Genomic DNA, 18937 nt, shown 5'->3' with positions numbered 1-18937 from the left:
ATGTTTCAGAAGAGGTTAATTTTTTTTTTTTTCTGGCTTCATTCACTTTATTCTTCTCATATAAAACTATGTGGTGGGGCTTCCCTGGTGGCAAAGTGGTTGAGAGTCCGCCTGCCGATGCAGGGGACGCGGGTTCGTGCCCCGGTCCGGGAAGGTCTCACATGCCGCGGAGCGGCTGGGCCCGTGAGCCATGGCCGCTGAGCCTGCGCGTCCGGAGCCTGTGCTCCGCAGCGGGAGAGGCCACAACAGTGAGAGGCCCGCGTACCGCAAAAAAAAAAAAAGAAAACTATGTGGTGGCTATAGCTGGAGCCTGGGTCCTCTGCACGGAAATTCTGGTGTGGGTCTTTACAAGATGGTCAGTGAATTCCTGATATGGAGACTTGGTAAACACGATCTCTCTCCAGAGAACAGGAGTGAGATAACTATAGGTCTTGGAAATGACATCAAAAAGTTGCCCAGGTGGTGGTGCAGCCCCTGGCAGAGGTGTAGTGGTCGTCAATTCCGGCCATCATCAGTAGCTTCTTGGGCACAGGGGCTGAGACGATGTCAGTGCGCCTGGGGGCAGGGATGAAGCTCACCAGCACACAGCAACAGTGGCCAGTCACCTTGCCAGGGATGGTATGGGGCTTGCCAATCTTGCTCCCCCAGTAGCCTGGCCGCGTGGGGACGATGCGGAGCTTGGCCAAAATGATGAGCCCACGGAGGGCAGTGGCTACCTCCTTAGAGCACTTGACATCCAAACCGACATGTCCGTTGTAATCCCCAGTGGCGTCAAATGCCTTGAACCTGGTCTTCTGGCCAGCACGGGTCTGCTTTTGTCAGGAATGATCTTCAAACCTCATCCTTGAGGCATGCCCTCCAGGAAAAAGTCGATGATCTCAGACTCCTTGATGGGCAGAGAGAGGAGACAGATCTCCTCCAGGGACTCTATCTTCCTGTCCTTGACCAGGCGGCCCAGCTTGGTGACAGGGAGCCACTCCTTGTCTTCTGCTCTGCCTCCACGAGCTCTGTGGCCTCCTCGGAAGCCACCGCGGTCTCCCGTTCCAGGCCCCCTCCCTCCCACCTCGGGGCCCTTCCCCAGCACTGGCTTCATCTGCCGTCTGCTGTTTTTAAGGAGGAGAAGAACGAGGTCAATACTACTTTGGATGGCAGATAGTTTCAAAGAAAATAAGGCAACTAGCCTGACAATGGTATTTATGATCTCTCTGCCACAGGAAAAGCACTACATGAACTGCAGTACAAACAAAAAAACAATAAAACACACAATCCCAGTCTATCTGGGCCAGAAGAACTTGTATAAATAAAATAATCTACAATCTCCCTGAAGGCAGAATATATTGTTTACACTATCTGTCACTACGATTTAGCACAGTTTTTGGCTTATGGCAGACACTCAGTAAATGTTTGTGGAACAAATATTGACTGAACTGAGGCCCAGAATTATGAAGAAATATCCCAGTAAGTATAAGCATAATTTTTAAAAATTTAAGCAGCATAAAAATAAGACCCAAAAGCCTTTATATAATTTTATACTTAGTCCACATTTTTCTGAGTCAACCTGCTCATTCATTTTTTTCTATTCCCTTAAAACATGTTTACTGAGCATTTATTATGTGCCACTGTTTCTAGGTTCTTCAAACAAAATAGCTTCTGACATCTGAGTAAAGACCTGAAAAAATGAAGAAATGAGTCATATGGTACAGCTAATTTAAGGGAGTCAAGACACGCAAAGGGGCTGCTTTCTAAGGGGTTTCACCGGAAATTAATGAGGCTCAAAGAGGAAGTATCTACTTCAGCTCTTTATTATCAGGAGTGGCTGGCAGTAATGTGAGATAGGAGTCAATGTCTTTAAAGTCAAAGACTGTGGCTTGGGCGTAGCTAGAACTACTACAAACGCCCGGAGGAAGAAGCATGCTTGGATGATCAAAGAACAGAAGGCTGATGAGACTGGAAGTGAATAACCCAGGAAAGAGTAAAAGATGAGGTCAGAGGTGAGAGGGGGCCGGTTCTTGGAGGGACTTATAGGCCGTAGGAAATACTTTGGATTTTACTCTCAGTGAGAGGGGAAACCATTGACTTCACCTACTCTTAACGATAGACCCTGGGGAGGGGAAGGTGGAGAGGGACTGTTAAAGAGGGTAAAGGTATTGGGCTTCCCTGGTGGCGCAGTGGTTGAGAGTCCGCCTGCCGATGCAGGGGACATGGGTTCATGCCGTGGTCCGGGAAGATCCCACATGCCACGGAGCGGCTGGGCCCGTGAGCCATGGCCGCTGAGCCTGCACGTCCAGAGCCTATGCTCCACAACGGGAGAGGCCACAACAGTGAGAAGCCTGTGTACCACAAAAAAAAAAAAAAAAAGAGGGAAAAGGTATTGAATTGTGCATTTTTGGGATTTCTTGAGTTTCTTTTCCTCGATTTACATCTTTGTTTTTATGGAGCACATTTTCCTGTTTCTTCTGAATCAACAGCACACGGGAGATGAAAACAAAATCGGGGTAAAGGTAGAAATAGAGACCATTTTTGAAGTTATTGCAATATTTGTGGTGACAGATGCTGGGGAAAGTGGCAATAAAGGTGTGAAATGATACTGTATTCACTCATTTTCTTTATTATTTAGGTACTGTTTTTTCCCCTCTTTTGCTCCTTTGAAAGTAACAGGGAATAAATAAATGTAGGTACATACATGAGTGCCAAGGAAGGGCAAAAATAGACTGAGAAGGGGATTTTATTACTAATATATAGCAATTGTTGGGTGTTTAACATATTTGAGGCACTGTACAAGCCTTTTAAATACACAAATCACTTAATTTTGCAATAACTCTATGAGGTACCACTACTATTTTCTTTTTACCAAAGAGGCAACTCAGGGACTGGAAAGTTAAGTAACCTGTTCAAACTTACACAGCAAAAACAGCAGAAGTAGTACTCGAATGTAAGTCCAGGTTGTTTGTGGAGTCAGGTACCAAAAAAGAAAATTGCTGTAAATTAATTTAAAGATTTACATGTGGAAAAGCACAGAGTGAAAGAAAGAGCAAATCATCTGAGAGGTGAGTTGGGCTGAAATGGAGTGAACACCCATGGATGTGTTGGGGGCAAGGGCGAGAGTGTATGGAAGTGAGGTGAATGAAGATAGAGAGAGAGAGTGTGTGCTGCCAATGCAGGGGACACGGGTTCGTGCCCCGTTCCGGGAAGATCCCACATGCCGCGGAGCGGCTGGGCCCGTGAGCCATGGCCGCTGAGCCTGCGCGTCTGGATCCAGCGCGTCCGGATCCTGTGCTCCGCGATGGGAGAGGCCACAGCAGTGAGAGCCCCGCGTACCGCAAAAACAAACAAACAAGCAAACAAAAAAAAGCCAAGGGGAAACTCTCAGATATGATATAGTTCAGATTAAGGAGCCATTGCAGGATTTCTAAGATGGAGCCATAAGATACAAATGTTTCACAGGGTGGGGTGGGAGGCTCGAAAAGGCAGTGTATGAGACTGTACTATAGTAATGTACCATGGTGTAGGAGTGGTTAAGAGTGTATTTATGAGTGCTGGGAGCTGGACTGCTTTCAAGTCCTGGGTCAGCTGCTTACCAGCTGTGTGACTTTGGACACACAATGTCAACCTCAGTTTCTTTCACTGTAAAATGTTAGTAACAATAATAGTACATACGTCAGAGGATAATTGTGGGGATTAAATGAGTTAATCTCTTTCAAGTGCTTGGGAAAATTCCTAGTACACGGCCAGTGCTTACTCAAGGTTAGTTATTATTATTCCCACAGGTACGTACAGAATAGACCGCAGCAGGGATGCAAATCTTGAGTGTTGGGAGAGTACAGACAAGTTGGTGAAAGGACTACTTGCCAGTGGAGGGCAGGAAGGTACAGAATTATGGGGAAGCACACTTCAAAAAGGAAAAATAGCTGCTTGTGTGAAGGTGTGTGAGTCAAGACTTGCAAAGGGGCTGCTTTCTAAGGGGTTTCACCTGAAATTAATGAGGCTCATAGAGGAAGTGCCTAGTCCAGCTGTTTGATATTACCAGGAGTGGCTGGCAGTAATGTGAGACAGGAGTCAAAGTCTTTAAAGTCCAGGCCTATGGCTTGGGAGTAGCTGGAACTGTCCACTGTTTTAGGTCCATTGTATTTTTTTTTTTTTTTTTTGGCGGTATGTGGGCCTCTCACTGTTGTGGTCTCTCCCGTTGCGGAGCACAGGCTCCAGACGCGCAGGCTCAGCGGCCATGGCTCACGGGCCCAGCCGCTCCGCGGCACGTGGGATCTTCCCGGACCGGGGCACGAACCCGTGTCCCCTGCATTGGCAGGCAGACTCTCAACCACTGCGCCACCAGGGAAGCCCAGGTCCATTGTATTTTATGTCCATATCTTCATGTCGGTGGAGCAAAGCAACTAAAATATATACATAACATATATATATAGTAGAAAGACAGAGCTTTACTAAAAATTCTCTGGGCTATTATGATCCTTAAACTATGTATGTCCTTGATAGAGATTTTCACTTGAAGCTCAAGCCTGTAGAAATAGTGCAATCAGCATAATATACGTAATACTTAAAAAAAATCCTGTTAGCCATAAAAAAAACAATGAAATAATGCCATTTGCAGCAACATGGATGGACCTAGAGATTATCATACTAAGTGATGTAAGTCAGACAAAGACAAATGTCATATCACTTTTATGTAGAGTCTAAAAAAATGATACAAGTGAACTTCTTTACAAAACAGAAATAGACTCACAGACATAGAAAACAAACTTATAGTTACCAAGGGGGAAGGGGGGAGAGATAAACTAGGAGTTTGGGATTAACATACACACTGTTATATATAAACTAAACAATGAAGACCTACTGTATAGCACAGGGAGGTATATTCTACATCTTGTAATAACCTATAATGGAAAAGAATCTGAAAAAGAATATATATATATATAACTGTAACGGAATCACTTTACTGTACACCTGAAACTAACACAACATTGTAAATCAACTATACTTGAATTAAAAAAAAATCCTGCATTGTTTTAGGGAGGATTTAGGGGGCATTTATTTTCAAGGGTACAAAATATATAACAAGATCACATAAACTAAAGGTGGGACAAGGTAAAACAGAACTGAAAACAAAGAGCAGAGGCATGAATCAGATTAAAAACACGTGGGAGAAAGAGGAACTCTTCATACATTTGCCCCAGGTGGAACACAGGGTTAGTGTTACACCTTTAAATAGTTGGGCCAATGCTGTACACATACATATACAATTAGAACACAGAGAAAATGAGTGGCTTGTTAGAGGGTCTAATTAACAGTTGGTAAAGAAGGAAACCTTATCGCATGGCTAAGAAAAAAAAATCAAGGCAAGGAAAATCTAGAATAAAGGATGGAAAGAAAATTATGGCTTTGAAGTATGAGTTACTTAAAGTGCGGAAAATACGCTATGCAGTAAAAAATAAAGGGATTTTCGTCTTTTACACTTTTGCAGCGAGCTGAGAGTAACTCCTGTAACTTGGAGACCGCAGACAAAAAGTTACAACATCCATTTCCCCTGGGTTGATAAGTATGTAAAGCTCCGATGTGAGTTAACGCTGCTTTATGAATTTGAATTGTGAAGATTGCACTTTTCAACAACTTGAGGAAAAGAGAGGACCAGAAAAAAACTGTAAATGGTAACAGTAAATATGGAATTAAATTACCACTAACGTAATATGCTAAAATACACGAAACTTTAAGAATCCGAATTAAAATATAAGAGTTTTAAAACGCCTTGAGAAAAACATGGGCATTCCCCTGATGGCTACAATCCGAAAAGATTACATTCTTTTAATTACATTTCCACCCTGAAATGTCCGTTTCGACTTATATGATTTTTTAAAAAATGTCTTCCTACTTCTTTCTATTTCTCTTCAAATAAAACATGAACAGATACACCTTAGAAACTGTCTAACATACTGAACAAAGACCTGCAGAAAAATTTCACCTGGCCTTTTTAAAGGTGCTGCTTGGAAGGGAATTTTAACTCGTTTTAACTACAGAATGGGCAGTAGTATCTACTCGAGCCACCAGGAGCGAATTGTATATTCACATTTATATCTATCTACACATACTTCGGTGGATATGAAGACTTGTTTGGAATTGTACAGACAGGACCCTATGAATGTGCAAGTCCTTGATGAGTCAGCTGATAAGCGTTCCTCTACTCGTCCTTTTGCTGAGGGGCAACAGAAGCGAGGACATTCCTCTAGCAATTCCAACCAGTTTCGTAACTTGCCGAGCAATCTGCGTTCAATCTAGCGGTCCCGAGCGGGTCCGGCTGATTGGCTGGGGAGCGGAGCACTAGGGTGTGGTCTGCGCGCTCCCTCCTCGCTCCCTTAGCCACCGGAAGCCCGTGCGCATTCGCGTAGCGGCTCCTTTAGGCTCGGCGGCGGCGGCTGTTGCTCGCATCCGGCGTCGCGACTTTCCGCTGGAGTCTGAGTCTCTTCTTCCAAGATTCACGTCTTAGTGGACGTTCCAAGAGAAAGCCCGAGGTAGGGAAGCGCGAGGCTGGGGACTAGAGGGAGACGGTTCGCGGGAAGGGTGCGCTCTCCAATTTCTTGAGCTTGGTCCCTGTGGGAAGAGGGCTTCGGAGGAGAGGGAGGGGGAGATTCCACTTGGCAAGTCCAAGGGGACCAAGTGAGGTGAGACTTATTCTCAGTCGGGGAGCTCCTGGGGCACCCCAGCCCCTAGTTTTCGGTGCTAGCCACGCGTCCTGGAGTTTGCTGCCCAGAGCCCGCAGAGACAGCGCGGTGTCGGAAGCCGGGCTCCGAGCCTGCGGGCTGGTGGACGGCGAGGCGAACCACCGGGAGGCAGAGCCGCAGTGGAGGCGGGCGAAGTCCGGGCCGCGCCGCACCCCTGCAACTCTGCTCGCCTGCGGAGGCTGGATGCTGGGCGCGGAGGCAAGTTTCTGCGGGGACCATCGCTCCTGCGAGCGGCTGGAGCATCAGGGCGAGCGCTCCGCCCTTTCGTTCCTCGCGCGGGACTCAAGTTCAGCCTCACCTCTGCCTTCCGCGGATCTTGCGTTTGGCTAATCCGTTGTGGTTTCTCCTCAGGTCGCGATGGATCTTGAAGAAGGCCGCAGTGGAAGTGCAGGGGGGGAGAACTTCTTGAAAAAGGACAAGAAAAGGTAGTCTGTTTCATTTTCAAACTTTACATGGCTTGAGAGATTTGGGAAATTTGTTTCTAGCCTTCAGCACTGAAATAAATGAACAGCTGCTGCTGCTGCTGCTGCTGTTTATCTTAAATGCAAGCAGCTGCAGAAGTTCGCTGGCTGAGTTGAGCACAGCGTTTGCATGGTGAGCTTCTACCTCAGCTTTCTGGTCCCATACAGGCCAGTGCTCATTTTCTTTTCGGTGTTTTATAACCTGCTTTACAAGTGATGTTGGTCGCCGACGAGCCTGAACCATGTGCTTCTTGTGTTCTGCTTTGTGGTCCTTCGTTCCTTCTGGTAAAACAGTCACATAAACATTGCATGTGTGTGGCATGGCAGATGGGACAGAAGGCCACAACTGCATTTAAGCATTTTTTTAATTTTAAGGCAATGAATAGCTGACCCTTGTAGAAGAAATTGTGAGAGGAGTGTACTACCAAAGAAGTTACTAGAATGGTGTGAAATTATCCTGATTATATATAGAGTTGGTACTGTAACCACATAGGGAAGATAACTATCTTAAGTGAATTTTGATCACAGTGCAGTGTCTGTACATGAAATTTAAAATTTTGCTCAATAAGCTTTTTGTTAGTAATAAATTGTAAAATAAAACAATTTAGTAAATATATTAATATTACTAGAAACCAAGCTTTTCAGTGTAAAAGAAAAGGAATACAAATGTGGTCATTAAATAAGCTTTTTAAAAACAATGTTAAATTTGAATTAGAAACTTCAGTGTGATTTCATCATTTTTTTAAATAGTTCAGTTTCTGTCCACTGAAAGGAATAGTGGCAAATTGCACACTTAGTGTCAGATCTTGGTTTCTCAATATCGTTCATTACAAAAAGAATCTGCGCCCCATAGAGAAAGGGCTAATACCAATTGAGTCTGAGCCTGGAGTAGCTTTGTAGTACCTGAAAACAGTTAGTGGAGTTCAGGGCGGTTGTCAAAAAGGACACAGGTGCTGGCTTGAAGAGGCTTCCACTAGCCGAATCTGGGACAGTTTGAGCGTCAAAAAGAATAATGACTGTACTCGACTGTGAAATACTGAATAAATGAATTCTTAATAAAATTATGAGAGGAGGAGGAAAACTAAGGGTGAGACAAGTAGAGAGAGAGAGAGAGAGAAACTTCTTTACAGAAAAATGCCAGCTATCATATTGAAACCTGCATTGTTACAATTGATTCGGGCAAGGATTGTTAATGGATCCTAAAGCACTCAGAGAAAGGCTGAATCTAAGAATTAGCCACAATTCTTAATTGGAAAAAGGAAAGTGTGGTTTTCCAGTGGAGAGATTTTGCAGTTAGGAACCTTAACCAAATGATCAGACCTGGCCTGGCTCATGGTGGAATAGACTTTAGTAACACGGCACCACCACGAAGTAGGTTTGCAAATCATTCAGTGAATCCAATCAAGCTTCCAGACTAATGCTGTCCAATAGAAATATAATGTGAACCACATTTGTAATTATTAAGTTTCTAATAGCAACATTTAAAAAGTAAAAAGAAACAGGTGAAATTAACTTTGAAAATGTATTTTAGGGATCCAAGTATATACAAAATATTATCATTTATACATGTAAACAGAATTATTAACAAGAGGGTTTACATTCTCTTTGTCATACTAAGTCCTCAAATCTGGGTATTTCATACTTACTGCACGTCTCAGTTTGGACTAAGTCTGAAACAGCCATATCCAAGATGTGGGACATTTTATAAGACATCTGTTTTTGTTCCTATAAAAAGTCAATGTTTGGCGGGGGTAGGTGGGGAGGAGGACTTCTAGATTTAAAAGAGAGACTAAAGAGACAATACCACCAAATGTGATGTGTGAGCCTTTATTACATCAGTTCCAAAAGAGGAAAAACCTATAGAAAACATTCTTGGAAATTTTCAATGTGGATTGGATATGAGATGGTATCAAATTGCTGTTAATTTTATTATATGTGATCATGGTAGGAAAATGTATGACGTGCCATGATGTTTGCAGCTTACTTTCAAATAGTTCAGCAAAATTTTAACAGTTATAATATATATTTTGTTATGCAGATAAAGAAAATATGGTCAAAATGTTCACAGTTGTTGAATCTAGGTGAATTTTTTATGGGTAGTCTTATTACTGTTCTTTAGATTTTTTTTGTTTATTTGAAAACTTGCATAATAAAAAACTCCCAAATAAACAAAAAGAAAATAGATTACAAAGAGTGGAAGGTAGATATTTCCCGTTTTGTTTTTGACTTTTAAACTTGGTATCTTAAACAACTACGTATTTTTGACACAAACACTTAGGGATATTGGAGTAAGAAGTATTAAGGGTATGTGGAAGGAAATGATAGACATTTGACAGGTTGGTGGTTTCCAGAGGTGGAGGAAAGGGGGGCAAAATGGGTGAAGGGAGTCAAAAGGTACAAGTTTCCAGTTATAATATAAGTCATGGGGACGTAATGTACAGCGTGGCAACTATAGTTAATAATACTATATTGCATATTTGAAAGTTGCTAAGAGAGAAAATCTTAAAAGTTCTCATCACAAGGAAAAATATTCTATGACTCTGTATGATGACAGATGTTAACTAGACTTAACTGTGGCGATCATTTCACAATATATGCAAATATCAGATCATTCAGATTTGATACAGATCATACAGATTTAGGTGAACTGTGCAAGTAGAACCTGGAAGACTGCTGAACCAGTTAAGTCTTGCAGTGCACACTTTATAATTCAGGCATAACACACCAGACAATTTGTACACCTGAAACTAATACAATGTTGTATGTCAGTTATACCTCCACTTTTGAAAAAGATGTTCAATAAATATTTGTGGGACATTTATTTATATTCTTCAAAAAATAAAATAGAGTCCATATTTTGAAAAACAGAAAAAAGATTCGTTTGAGCCTGCACATACCTTCATTTTATTGCTGATTCTTATCATGGCCTATAGACTTTTTTTTTCAAACTAGAAATTTTTTTTTGCCGTACGCGGGCCTCTCACCGTTGTGGCCTCTCCCGCTGTGGAGCACAGGCTCCGGACGCGCAGGCTCAGCGGCCATGGCTCACGGGCCCAGCCGCTCCACGGCATGTGGGATCCTCCCGGAGCAGGGCACGAACCCGTGTCCCCTGCATCGGCAGGCGGACTCTCAACCACTGCGCCACCAGGGAAGCCCTAGAAATTGTTTTTTTTGGTTAAGTAGCTCTTAGTAAATTGTGCTCACCATTACTGATTTTAATCTGTTCTTAATAAAACTATATATTTAGATATATATATAGTCTATTGAGTTTTGAGCAGTTTTATTGAGATATAATTGACCTACAACACCATGTAAGTTTAAAGTGTACAGCGTATGGTTTGGCTTATAAATATTGTGAAATATTACCACAACAAGTTTTGCTAACGTCCATCATCTCATATAGATAAAAGAAAAATTTTTTCTTATTGTGATGAGAACGTTTAGGATCTACTCAACTTTTATATATATGTGTATATATGTATCATATAGCAGTGTTAACTGTAATCATCTTCTTGTACATTACATCTCCAGTACTTCTTTATTTTATAACTGGAAGTTTGTACCTTTGGACCAGCTGCCTCTCATCCCCTCTCCCCCCTCTAATAATCATAAATCTTATTTCTTTTTCTGTGAGTTTTTTTTTAAACTATATTTGAAATTATAAAGAAGCACGTGGCTTTGCTAATAGGTATAATGCTTGGGTAGTAGTACCATTTGGCATATTTGTATTTGTTAAGATTCTTTATTAAAATGAGGCTTGATAAGCGACTTTTGCCATTTGTCAGCACTGTGTTTGAGCGGATGGGGATAAATGAGTCTTCTAGGAGGGGTGAGAGTCAGTTTATATGTGCATTTCCTTGCAATGCAGCGTCTCAGAATTCTGAGGTTGCGCCAGATAGCCTGGTGTTTGGGAGTTAGACTTTGCAGTTTCAATCTTGGCCTTGTTCTAGCTGTGTGACCTTGGACAAATTAGTTAACTCTTCTCACCTGCAGTTCTCTTGTCTTTAAAGGAAGGACAAAAATGTGCCTGCCTCACAGAGATTAAGATTAAATGAGCTCCTGTATGGGAAGTGTTTACTTAGCCAGTGTCTGGAACATTATAAATTCTTCAGAGTAGCTGCAGTTTTAGGGAATGAAAAAATAAATAAAAAGCTTAGAGCTAAAACTCAATTATGTATGACTATTTTTTTTCCTCTCATCCTGATTCCAGGGATACTGAAACCACACCTTTACTGGGAATAGGGTGGAATCAAATCTGAAGAGTTATGTTTGTGTATTTTGTGTGTTTTTATGTCCCTCGAACCTCACTCCAAAGCCAAATATGGGGTAGACGCTGGATTCTTTTTTCTTTAGAAGTTGCTTCAACTCTTTGACTTTGCTTAGCTAAAGAACAAAGATGCATTTACTTTTTGAACTGGAAAAGCTGTGTAAAAATAATGTAATTCTTCCCTGAAATAGTCTTTCTTTTATAAATATGAAAATGTAGATGCGGAGGCTAGTTTTGGTTGGTTTGCTTTCACATGCTAGGTGGCAGTTACATAGAATAGAAAACTAGTTACAGAGTTTTGAATCTGCGCTCAAAATACTTGACCTTCCTGTCTCTGCCTGAGGACCGCTTTTGTGCAGTTTACAAACCATCTTTTTTGGTGGCAGGTTTTCTAGGTTGCGTTTATTGCCTTAATGGTCCATTTAGGGCTCCAGACATCGTTTCAGAATTAGATTTACTCAAGGCAAGTGATTTAATTACCTTTCTCAGGGTAATTTATGCCCTGCATCTGTTTGCCGCTCCTCTCCACTAGGTAAAGGGAATGATTAAGGATAATATCCAGGTAGATAGACTAGCTCTCTGCTGCTAGAATTACTCAGGTGATAATTAAGGGGATTAACTCTGGAGAGCATGAATGATTTTCTAATTAGAAGAAAAACAGGAAGCTCTCCTTTTTTAGTATTATTTTTTCTCATTGCAAAAGTCTTGTGTCTCTGTGTATTCACCATAGAAAATTAGGAAATACCAAAGGCACAAGGAAGAAAATATTTTGGTAGAAATCTCAACACCCAGTGATAACCGCATGTATAGATTTCTAAGGTATATGTAAACATACTTAAACTTCATAAATGGGATCGTATTATAACCTGTTTTTTTAATAACATTGTAGACATGTTTCTTTGTCCTATTTGTTATTAAATATAAGCTCTATGTTAATTGGGTAATTAAAGATTTATATAGTTTTTAAAGTTTTATGTAATTCTATTGCTAGGTTTTTCAGTAAAAAAGATGAGAAGAAAGAAAAGAAACCAACTGTCAGTACTTTTGCAGTGGTGAGTTTGAATGTATTCACTATTCAAAGTGCTTTGGAAATTTGACTTCTCCTGATCTAGAAATGAGGTATTTCATCTGGTATAATACTTTCTTGGACAGAAATTTGTTTGTATTTGTTAATGGAGAGGTAAAATGAATTTGTTTAATTTAGTTTGTTTTCAGGGGAATGCCAGTCATAACTTGCTGTGTACCATGAGCCTCCAGACTCACCCTTCCTAGCCTGGATTTCAGTATTCTCCTAGTTAGTTATGTCGCCAGTGATATGTTACCTATGCAAGCACTTCTCCCAGCGATGGTCTCAGCCATCTAGACAGAGGAAACCAGCCACGTGAAGTGTGGATCGAAGAAAGAACGGGGTGCCCTGTCTACAAGGGCCGTAATCCTGGCAGGTTTGCGGTCAAAGTCCCAGACACTCATATAATAGAAGTTAGCAATGGATTATTTATTACTATGACTTAGTACATGGCATTATTCTTCTGTGCTGAATAACTGAAAATCTGGAATTTGAAAACCTTACTATAATTAATTATCTTATTTTCTGGTTTCACGGAATATAATTAATTCTTTATCTTATTTTCTGGTTTCACAGTAGCTGCTTAGAAGCTTTTCTTTAATCAGATTTGGATTGAGACAGGCTGGTTGATGATCTCTCTCTACCTGGATCCTTTTTTTTTTTTTCCCCTGAGAATGCAGATGTAGGTGAACTGTGCAAGTAGAACCTGGAAGACTGCTGAACCAATTAAGTCTTGTAGTGCACACTTTATAATTCAGGCGTAACACACCAGACAATTTTAAAATGTGTGTGTGTGTGTGGGGTAATCCATCTTGTAAAATGAATATTAGTAAATTGAACAAGAAAACGCTTATAGGCAGGAAAAAAGTGTTGCCTTTTACACCGAGCACTCTGGTTATCTTATAAGAACTTCGTCTTCCTGCACTGCAGTTGCTCTTGCTGAAGTTCCACCTTTGAGTCTGTTTCCACTCTCTTTGGAATTTTGGGGAAATGAGGCTATGCACTTGGGTCATTCTCAGAAGGACTACTTGAATAATCAAGTGACAGTTTTTATTTGTTTTAGAGTTCATTCTTATATTCTTGTACTAAAAGAAGCTTTGATGTTAAAATAGGGTTTATTGCCAAGACTTAATTTCCGTTCTATCCTTTGGAGACCAAAATATTTCTGTCTTTTGTAATTTTGTTTTACAAGTAACTTAAATTGAAAAAATCAGTCTTATGTTTTAGAAAACTTAACAGACCTAATATATAGAAGTAATACTATCAATACAATTGTGCCCACAAAAGAATAAACATCTGGAGTTTGAAGGCTAATAATTATAACATAAATACAGCTCTTTATGCCATGTGTTGCACTAAGTACTTCCTATATGAACGCATTTAATCTTTACAACTCCCTTGAAGATAGATACTATTATTATTCTAATTTTACAGATAGAGAAAGTGAGGTGAGACTTACTAACTTGCCCAGGAATCCTCAGCAGGGCCAAGATTCAGACCTAGGAAATTCATGTTGTAAATCACAGCGCTCAGGATGGCATAGAAGGAATATGTTCTAAGTCTTTTGAGGAAAAGCTGTACTATTTAAGTGGCGCTTTCTCATGCCTTTTTCTTGAAGAGCTGACATAGTTAACTGTAAACTTGTGTATAAAACGCATATAGACAGGGACATATTAAGAACATTTAACAGTAAAACGCTGATGCTGTTGGCATTGCTGATGCATAAAAATTTCCAGCTAAGACAAAAACTGATATGTGTTGGGGGTTTCCAAGAACCCCAGGTTTGATGATTCACTTGGAGGACTCACAGGACTCGGCATATTGCCATACTCGTGGCTAAGATTTACAGCCAAATCGGCAATGGGCAAAGGAAAGAGGGAGAGGTCCAAGAGAAGCCCCCAATGTCTTGTCCCAATGGAGTCAACTTTATTCCCCCAGCAATGAGCTGTGACAACACGTGTGAAATGCTGTCTGTCAGGAGAGCTCATTAGAGACTCAGTGCCCAAGGGTTTTTGACTGGGGGCTGATCACATAGGCGCAGCGTGTACCAAAATTCCATACTCGCAGAAGGAAGGCAGACCTTCAGCATAAAGCACATTGTTTGTACAAATAGTTTGGCCACTTTTGTCAGTTAGGGTGATGGTTACTCTCCCCAAAATCCAAATTCTAGATGCCAGCCAAAGGCTAACCTTGAATGCAGTCTCAGGCTTGCAGCGTTCACTGTTTTCTGTACGCCATCCCTGTTAACTTTTTTCTAGTAGAAGACTTTTTGGCAGTCTTGAGAAAATGATGAAAAAGAGGTAAGGAATAGATTCAGATTTTTCTACTGGCCTTTATTTTATTTCTGTCAGGCTTTGTTTCAACGTTTACAGAAATACAAAATAAAATCTAAAACAAGTGAGGAAACGGGACAACTGGAAATTGGGGCGGGAGCGATACAAGTTGGGCTACACTTCTTACACAAAGTGCTCCTTAAAGGTTAAACACCCTTGCTGCAGATTCAGCTCTGATCTTTCTACTTTATGTATCTTATTGAAACATTAATTTTTTTTCTAAATAGAGAATAGGTGGCAATGTTAAGTGCTTCCTCTGTGCCAGGCATCTGTTAAGCACCCATGTGTATTATTTAACTTCATCCTCACAGTGACCCTGTGATGTAGGAACTTGTGTTATTCTGATGGTCCAGATGATGAAACAGACTCAAGAGAGGTTTAAGCGATGTATTCAGTCACACAGTCACATAGCTAGTAAGGGAAAGGCCCAGAGTTTTGCCAAGATCTGCTTACGCTACGTCCAGAGCTTTTAACAACGTTAATCCTTTATGATAGTATATGGTTGGTTAAAATTTTATTTCCCTGGAATTGAAGGGTTCTTTGTTGATGCTGTTGTTTTCCGGCCACTTGGTCATTCTTCACTGGAGACTTTACCACCTTGTTCAGTGTCTCCCTCTCCACCCCTGATACTCCTACTATCTTGGGTGACTTCTATGGTGTTATAAGGATAACCACTCTTTGACCTTCACAGCGGCAGTAATTTTTCCCTCCCCTTTATTCCAGCCACCCTCTCACATCCTGCATTTTGCTGTTGCTTGAAACTGTTCTACCTCCAAAGTACCATTTTGAAGCAGCCAGACTGAATTAGCCAGCCATCTCCTCTCTCTTCAATCTGCTCACTGTTTTCCTTGGACCTTGAGTCCCCTGACCCATCAGTTTCCCAATCAGCCCCTTCCTGTTTCCATTCCCTTTCTTTTTTTTTTTTTTTTTTTTTGGTACGCAGGCCCCTCACTGTTGTGGCCTCTCCCGCTGCGGAGCACAGGCTCCGGACGCGCAGGCTCAGCGGCCATGGCTCACAGGCCCAGCCGCTCTGCGGCACGTGGGATCTTCCCGGACCGGGGTATGAACCCGTGTCCCCTGCATCGGCAGGTGGACTCTCAACCACTGCGCCACCAGGGAAGCCCCCATTCCCTTTCTTCTCAGTTTAGAGCAATGGTCATCACTTTAGTGATACTCTTGCCCGAACTATAAACTTCCTTTCACCTGTCACTTGTCATGCCCAGCCCAGGCAAAATCAGCCATCTGCTTTCTTGGTGCCTGAACCCCGACATCTGATTGGTGCTGGAGAAAAATTTCACAATAGGCTGTATCCCACACGGAAACCCTATTCCTTCTCTTCTCGCTGAGTATGTTAAAACTCTGTTCAGGTTTCCCACTTCTCCCCACCTAACCCCAACTTCTTGGTGGATGACCTCTTTTTTTATTTCACAAACCAAATGGAAGCCACCTGAAAGAAGTTCCTCAGCTCTTCTCTCCCAGTCTAACAAACATACCTGTACCTGGATCAGTTGCTTCTTCCTTCCCTCCTATTGTAACAGGAAGCATTTGGTTCTGAAATCTAATCACCCACTTGAACACTGTATTTTGGCTTCTGTATCCTCTGCCTTCTCAAGGACCTTACGTTATTATTATTACTATCCTTTCTCTTCTGTATCCTCAATCTCTCCCTCTGAACTGGGTCTTTCCAGTTGGTATTTACAGGTCACCTGTCTTTAATGTCACTAATGCTCTCCTTAAAGCCATGTCCTCTAGCTTCACAAATAGGAGCTGCCTTTGCTCTCTGTTTCACTTCCAAATCACTTCTTAACGTATTATAATTTGGCTTCTCCAACACTCACCAAATGCAGTGGACAGTCTGTCCCGACCTTTAAGTAGCACCTGACCCTGTGTACCGTATTCATTCCTCTTGTTTGCATCTGTGATGCCACAGTCTGCTCCTTTTCCTCCCAGTTCTTCGGTTCTTTTCTTGTGTCATCTTTGCCTGTGAATTTAGAGTTCTCAACCCCTAATCCCAGGGGCCAGTGATAGTGTTGGCAGCTCTCTAGTTTCACGTGACCGCTTCCAAATTGTTTTCATGCAAAACTCCATCCCTGTTTGAGTTTGGTTCTGGACAATTATAATATCTTCTATCCATTTTCAGTGATACCCTCTACTAATTTCTAGTTACTTTTGCTCCTCCATTGAGGACCTTGTCGTTTGATTGCTTCTACTTCGTTCGCCTATGCTCTCATCATTCTTCTATTTTGGTAGCCTTATTAATGCCTCCTAAGCTCCACATTCTTTGACCTCTTCAGTTCCAACAACCTTCATCCCTTCCTTCCTTTAGTAAATGACACTGTGGACAAAGACCTTTGGTTTATCATCCGGGTGGACTCCCACCTCTAACGCTGTAAACTCAAATGGATGTCTTCCACCCCCGCTTATGATCCTTCTTGCTTGGCCATTGTTCCTTATTATCCATTTTTTGACATTGCGTATTCATTTTCTATTGCTGTTGGAACAAAATACCGCTAACTTAGTGGCTTAAAACAACACAAATGTATTGTCTTATAGTTCTGGGGCCCAAAGTCTCACTGGGCTAGTCAAGGTGCCAGCAGGGCTGGATTCTTCCGGAGGCTCTAAGAGAGAATCTGTTTCCTTCCTTGTTCAGCTTCCACAGGCTTCCTGCCTTCTTGGACTCGTGGCCCCTTCCTTGCTTCACTCCACCCTCTTGCTTAGCATTTCTCCTACTACTGACTCTGATCCCCCTGGCTCCCTCTGATAAGCACCCTTATGATGACATTGGGCCCACTTGGGTAATCCAGGATAGTTTGCTCATCTCAGTATCCTTCATGTCTGCAGAGTCATTTTTGCCACGTGAGGACACATTCACAGGTCCCTGGGGATAGGACGTGCACATGCTTGGAAGCCGGAGCATTTTTCTGCCCTCCTATACCTGGTCAAGACTTCACTCTCTCAACCACTGTCTTACCTCCTAGTTGCCCTCCTCCATGTTTGCGCTTCTAAAACTTATTCTACCCACAATAGCCACATCAGATCACCTCCGTTCCATCCTTCAAACCCTTGAATGCCTTTCCTTTACGCTTAGATGGGAAGTTGACAGTAAAACCAAACTTCCTCCTCTGGCTATACAATACCCTCCATAATCTGACCTCTGTCTCACCTCTGATTTCACGTTAGGCAGATCTCCTTCACCCTCTTCTTGCCACAGTGGTAATTATGTTTGGTCCTTGAAACCCTCTGAGCTTGTATTCATCCCAGGACCTTTGCATTTGTTCTTTCTGCTTGGAACCTCTGTCCGTAGATTATCACATGACTTTTTCCTTCCTGTCACTGAGGACTGAGCTCAGATGTTGCCTTTTCATAGAGACTTTCCCCGCCCAGCCAGTCTGAGCCCACTGGTGCTTCCTGTCACTGTGGCACACCACCCTGTGTGATATGTCTTCTGAGTACTTAACCACTGTCTGATTTCTTGTTTACGTTTGTCTTCTTTCTGAATCTAAGCTCCATGAGGGCAGGTGGTTTTGTGTGATTCCTTCCTTGCTGTGCTCCAAGTGCCTAGAACCGTGCCTGGAACTTTAATAGGTACTTAGATATTGAATGAATGTTGAATGTGTCTATTCCCTCTTGTACTGTTTGCATACTAGTAAAATGTAATGTAAGTTTTATGAGGACAGGTAGCTTGTCTTACTCAAGCTACCTGTCCTCATAAAGCTTGTCTTACTAGGTACTTGTGCCAGTACCTAGAACCAAGCTTGATCCGTATTTGGTGCTTAATAAATATCTTTTTTTTTTTTTTTTGCGATACGCGGGCCTCTCCCCATTGTGGCCTCTCCCGTTGCGGAGCACAGGCTCCGGACGCGCAGGCTCAGCGGCCATGGCTCACGGGCCCAGCCGCTCCGCAGCATGTGGGATCTTCCCGGACCGGGGCACGAACCCGTGTCCCCTGCATCGGCAGGCGGACTCTCAACCACTGCGCCACCATGGAAGCCCCTCCAAATTGTTCTTAATCCCACTCATTATTTCTTGCTAGATGATCTTGTCCACGCCCATGACTTCTGCTACATACGCTAGTGTCACAAAAG

General features: G+C 42.3%; 1 protein-coding gene and 1 pseudogene across 2 annotated transcripts in view; one reads left to right on the top strand and one right to left on the bottom strand.

Annotated features, from left to right (window-relative positions):
* Positions 1–280: 280 nt before the first annotated feature.
* On the bottom strand, positions 281–1093 carry LOC137228690 (small ribosomal subunit protein uS5 pseudogene; annotated as a pseudogene).
* Positions 1094–6373: 5280 nt separating this feature from the next.
* Positions 6374–18937, top strand: part of ABCB1 (ATP binding cassette subfamily B member 1) — a 102357-nt gene continuing 89793 nt past the window's right edge. For both annotated transcript variants that reach the window (XM_067746120.1, XM_067746119.1), the window contains exons 1-3: positions 6374–6515; positions 7077–7150; positions 12445–12505. In XM_067746120.1, coding sequence (XP_067602221.1) covers positions 7083–7150; positions 12445–12505 — 129 coding nt within the window. In that variant the 5' untranslated portion in view covers positions 6374–6515; positions 7077–7082. The remainder of the gene's footprint in view (positions 6516–7076; positions 7151–12444; positions 12506–18937) is intronic.

This window comes from Pseudorca crassidens, chromosome 8, assembly GCF_039906515.1.
Source record: "Pseudorca crassidens isolate mPseCra1 chromosome 8, mPseCra1.hap1, whole genome shotgun sequence".
Taxonomy (NCBI): domain Eukaryota; kingdom Metazoa; phylum Chordata; class Mammalia; order Artiodactyla; family Delphinidae; genus Pseudorca; species Pseudorca crassidens.
The sequence above is the reverse complement of the archived record's forward strand: the minus strand, read 5'-3'. Positions and strand labels throughout refer to the sequence as shown.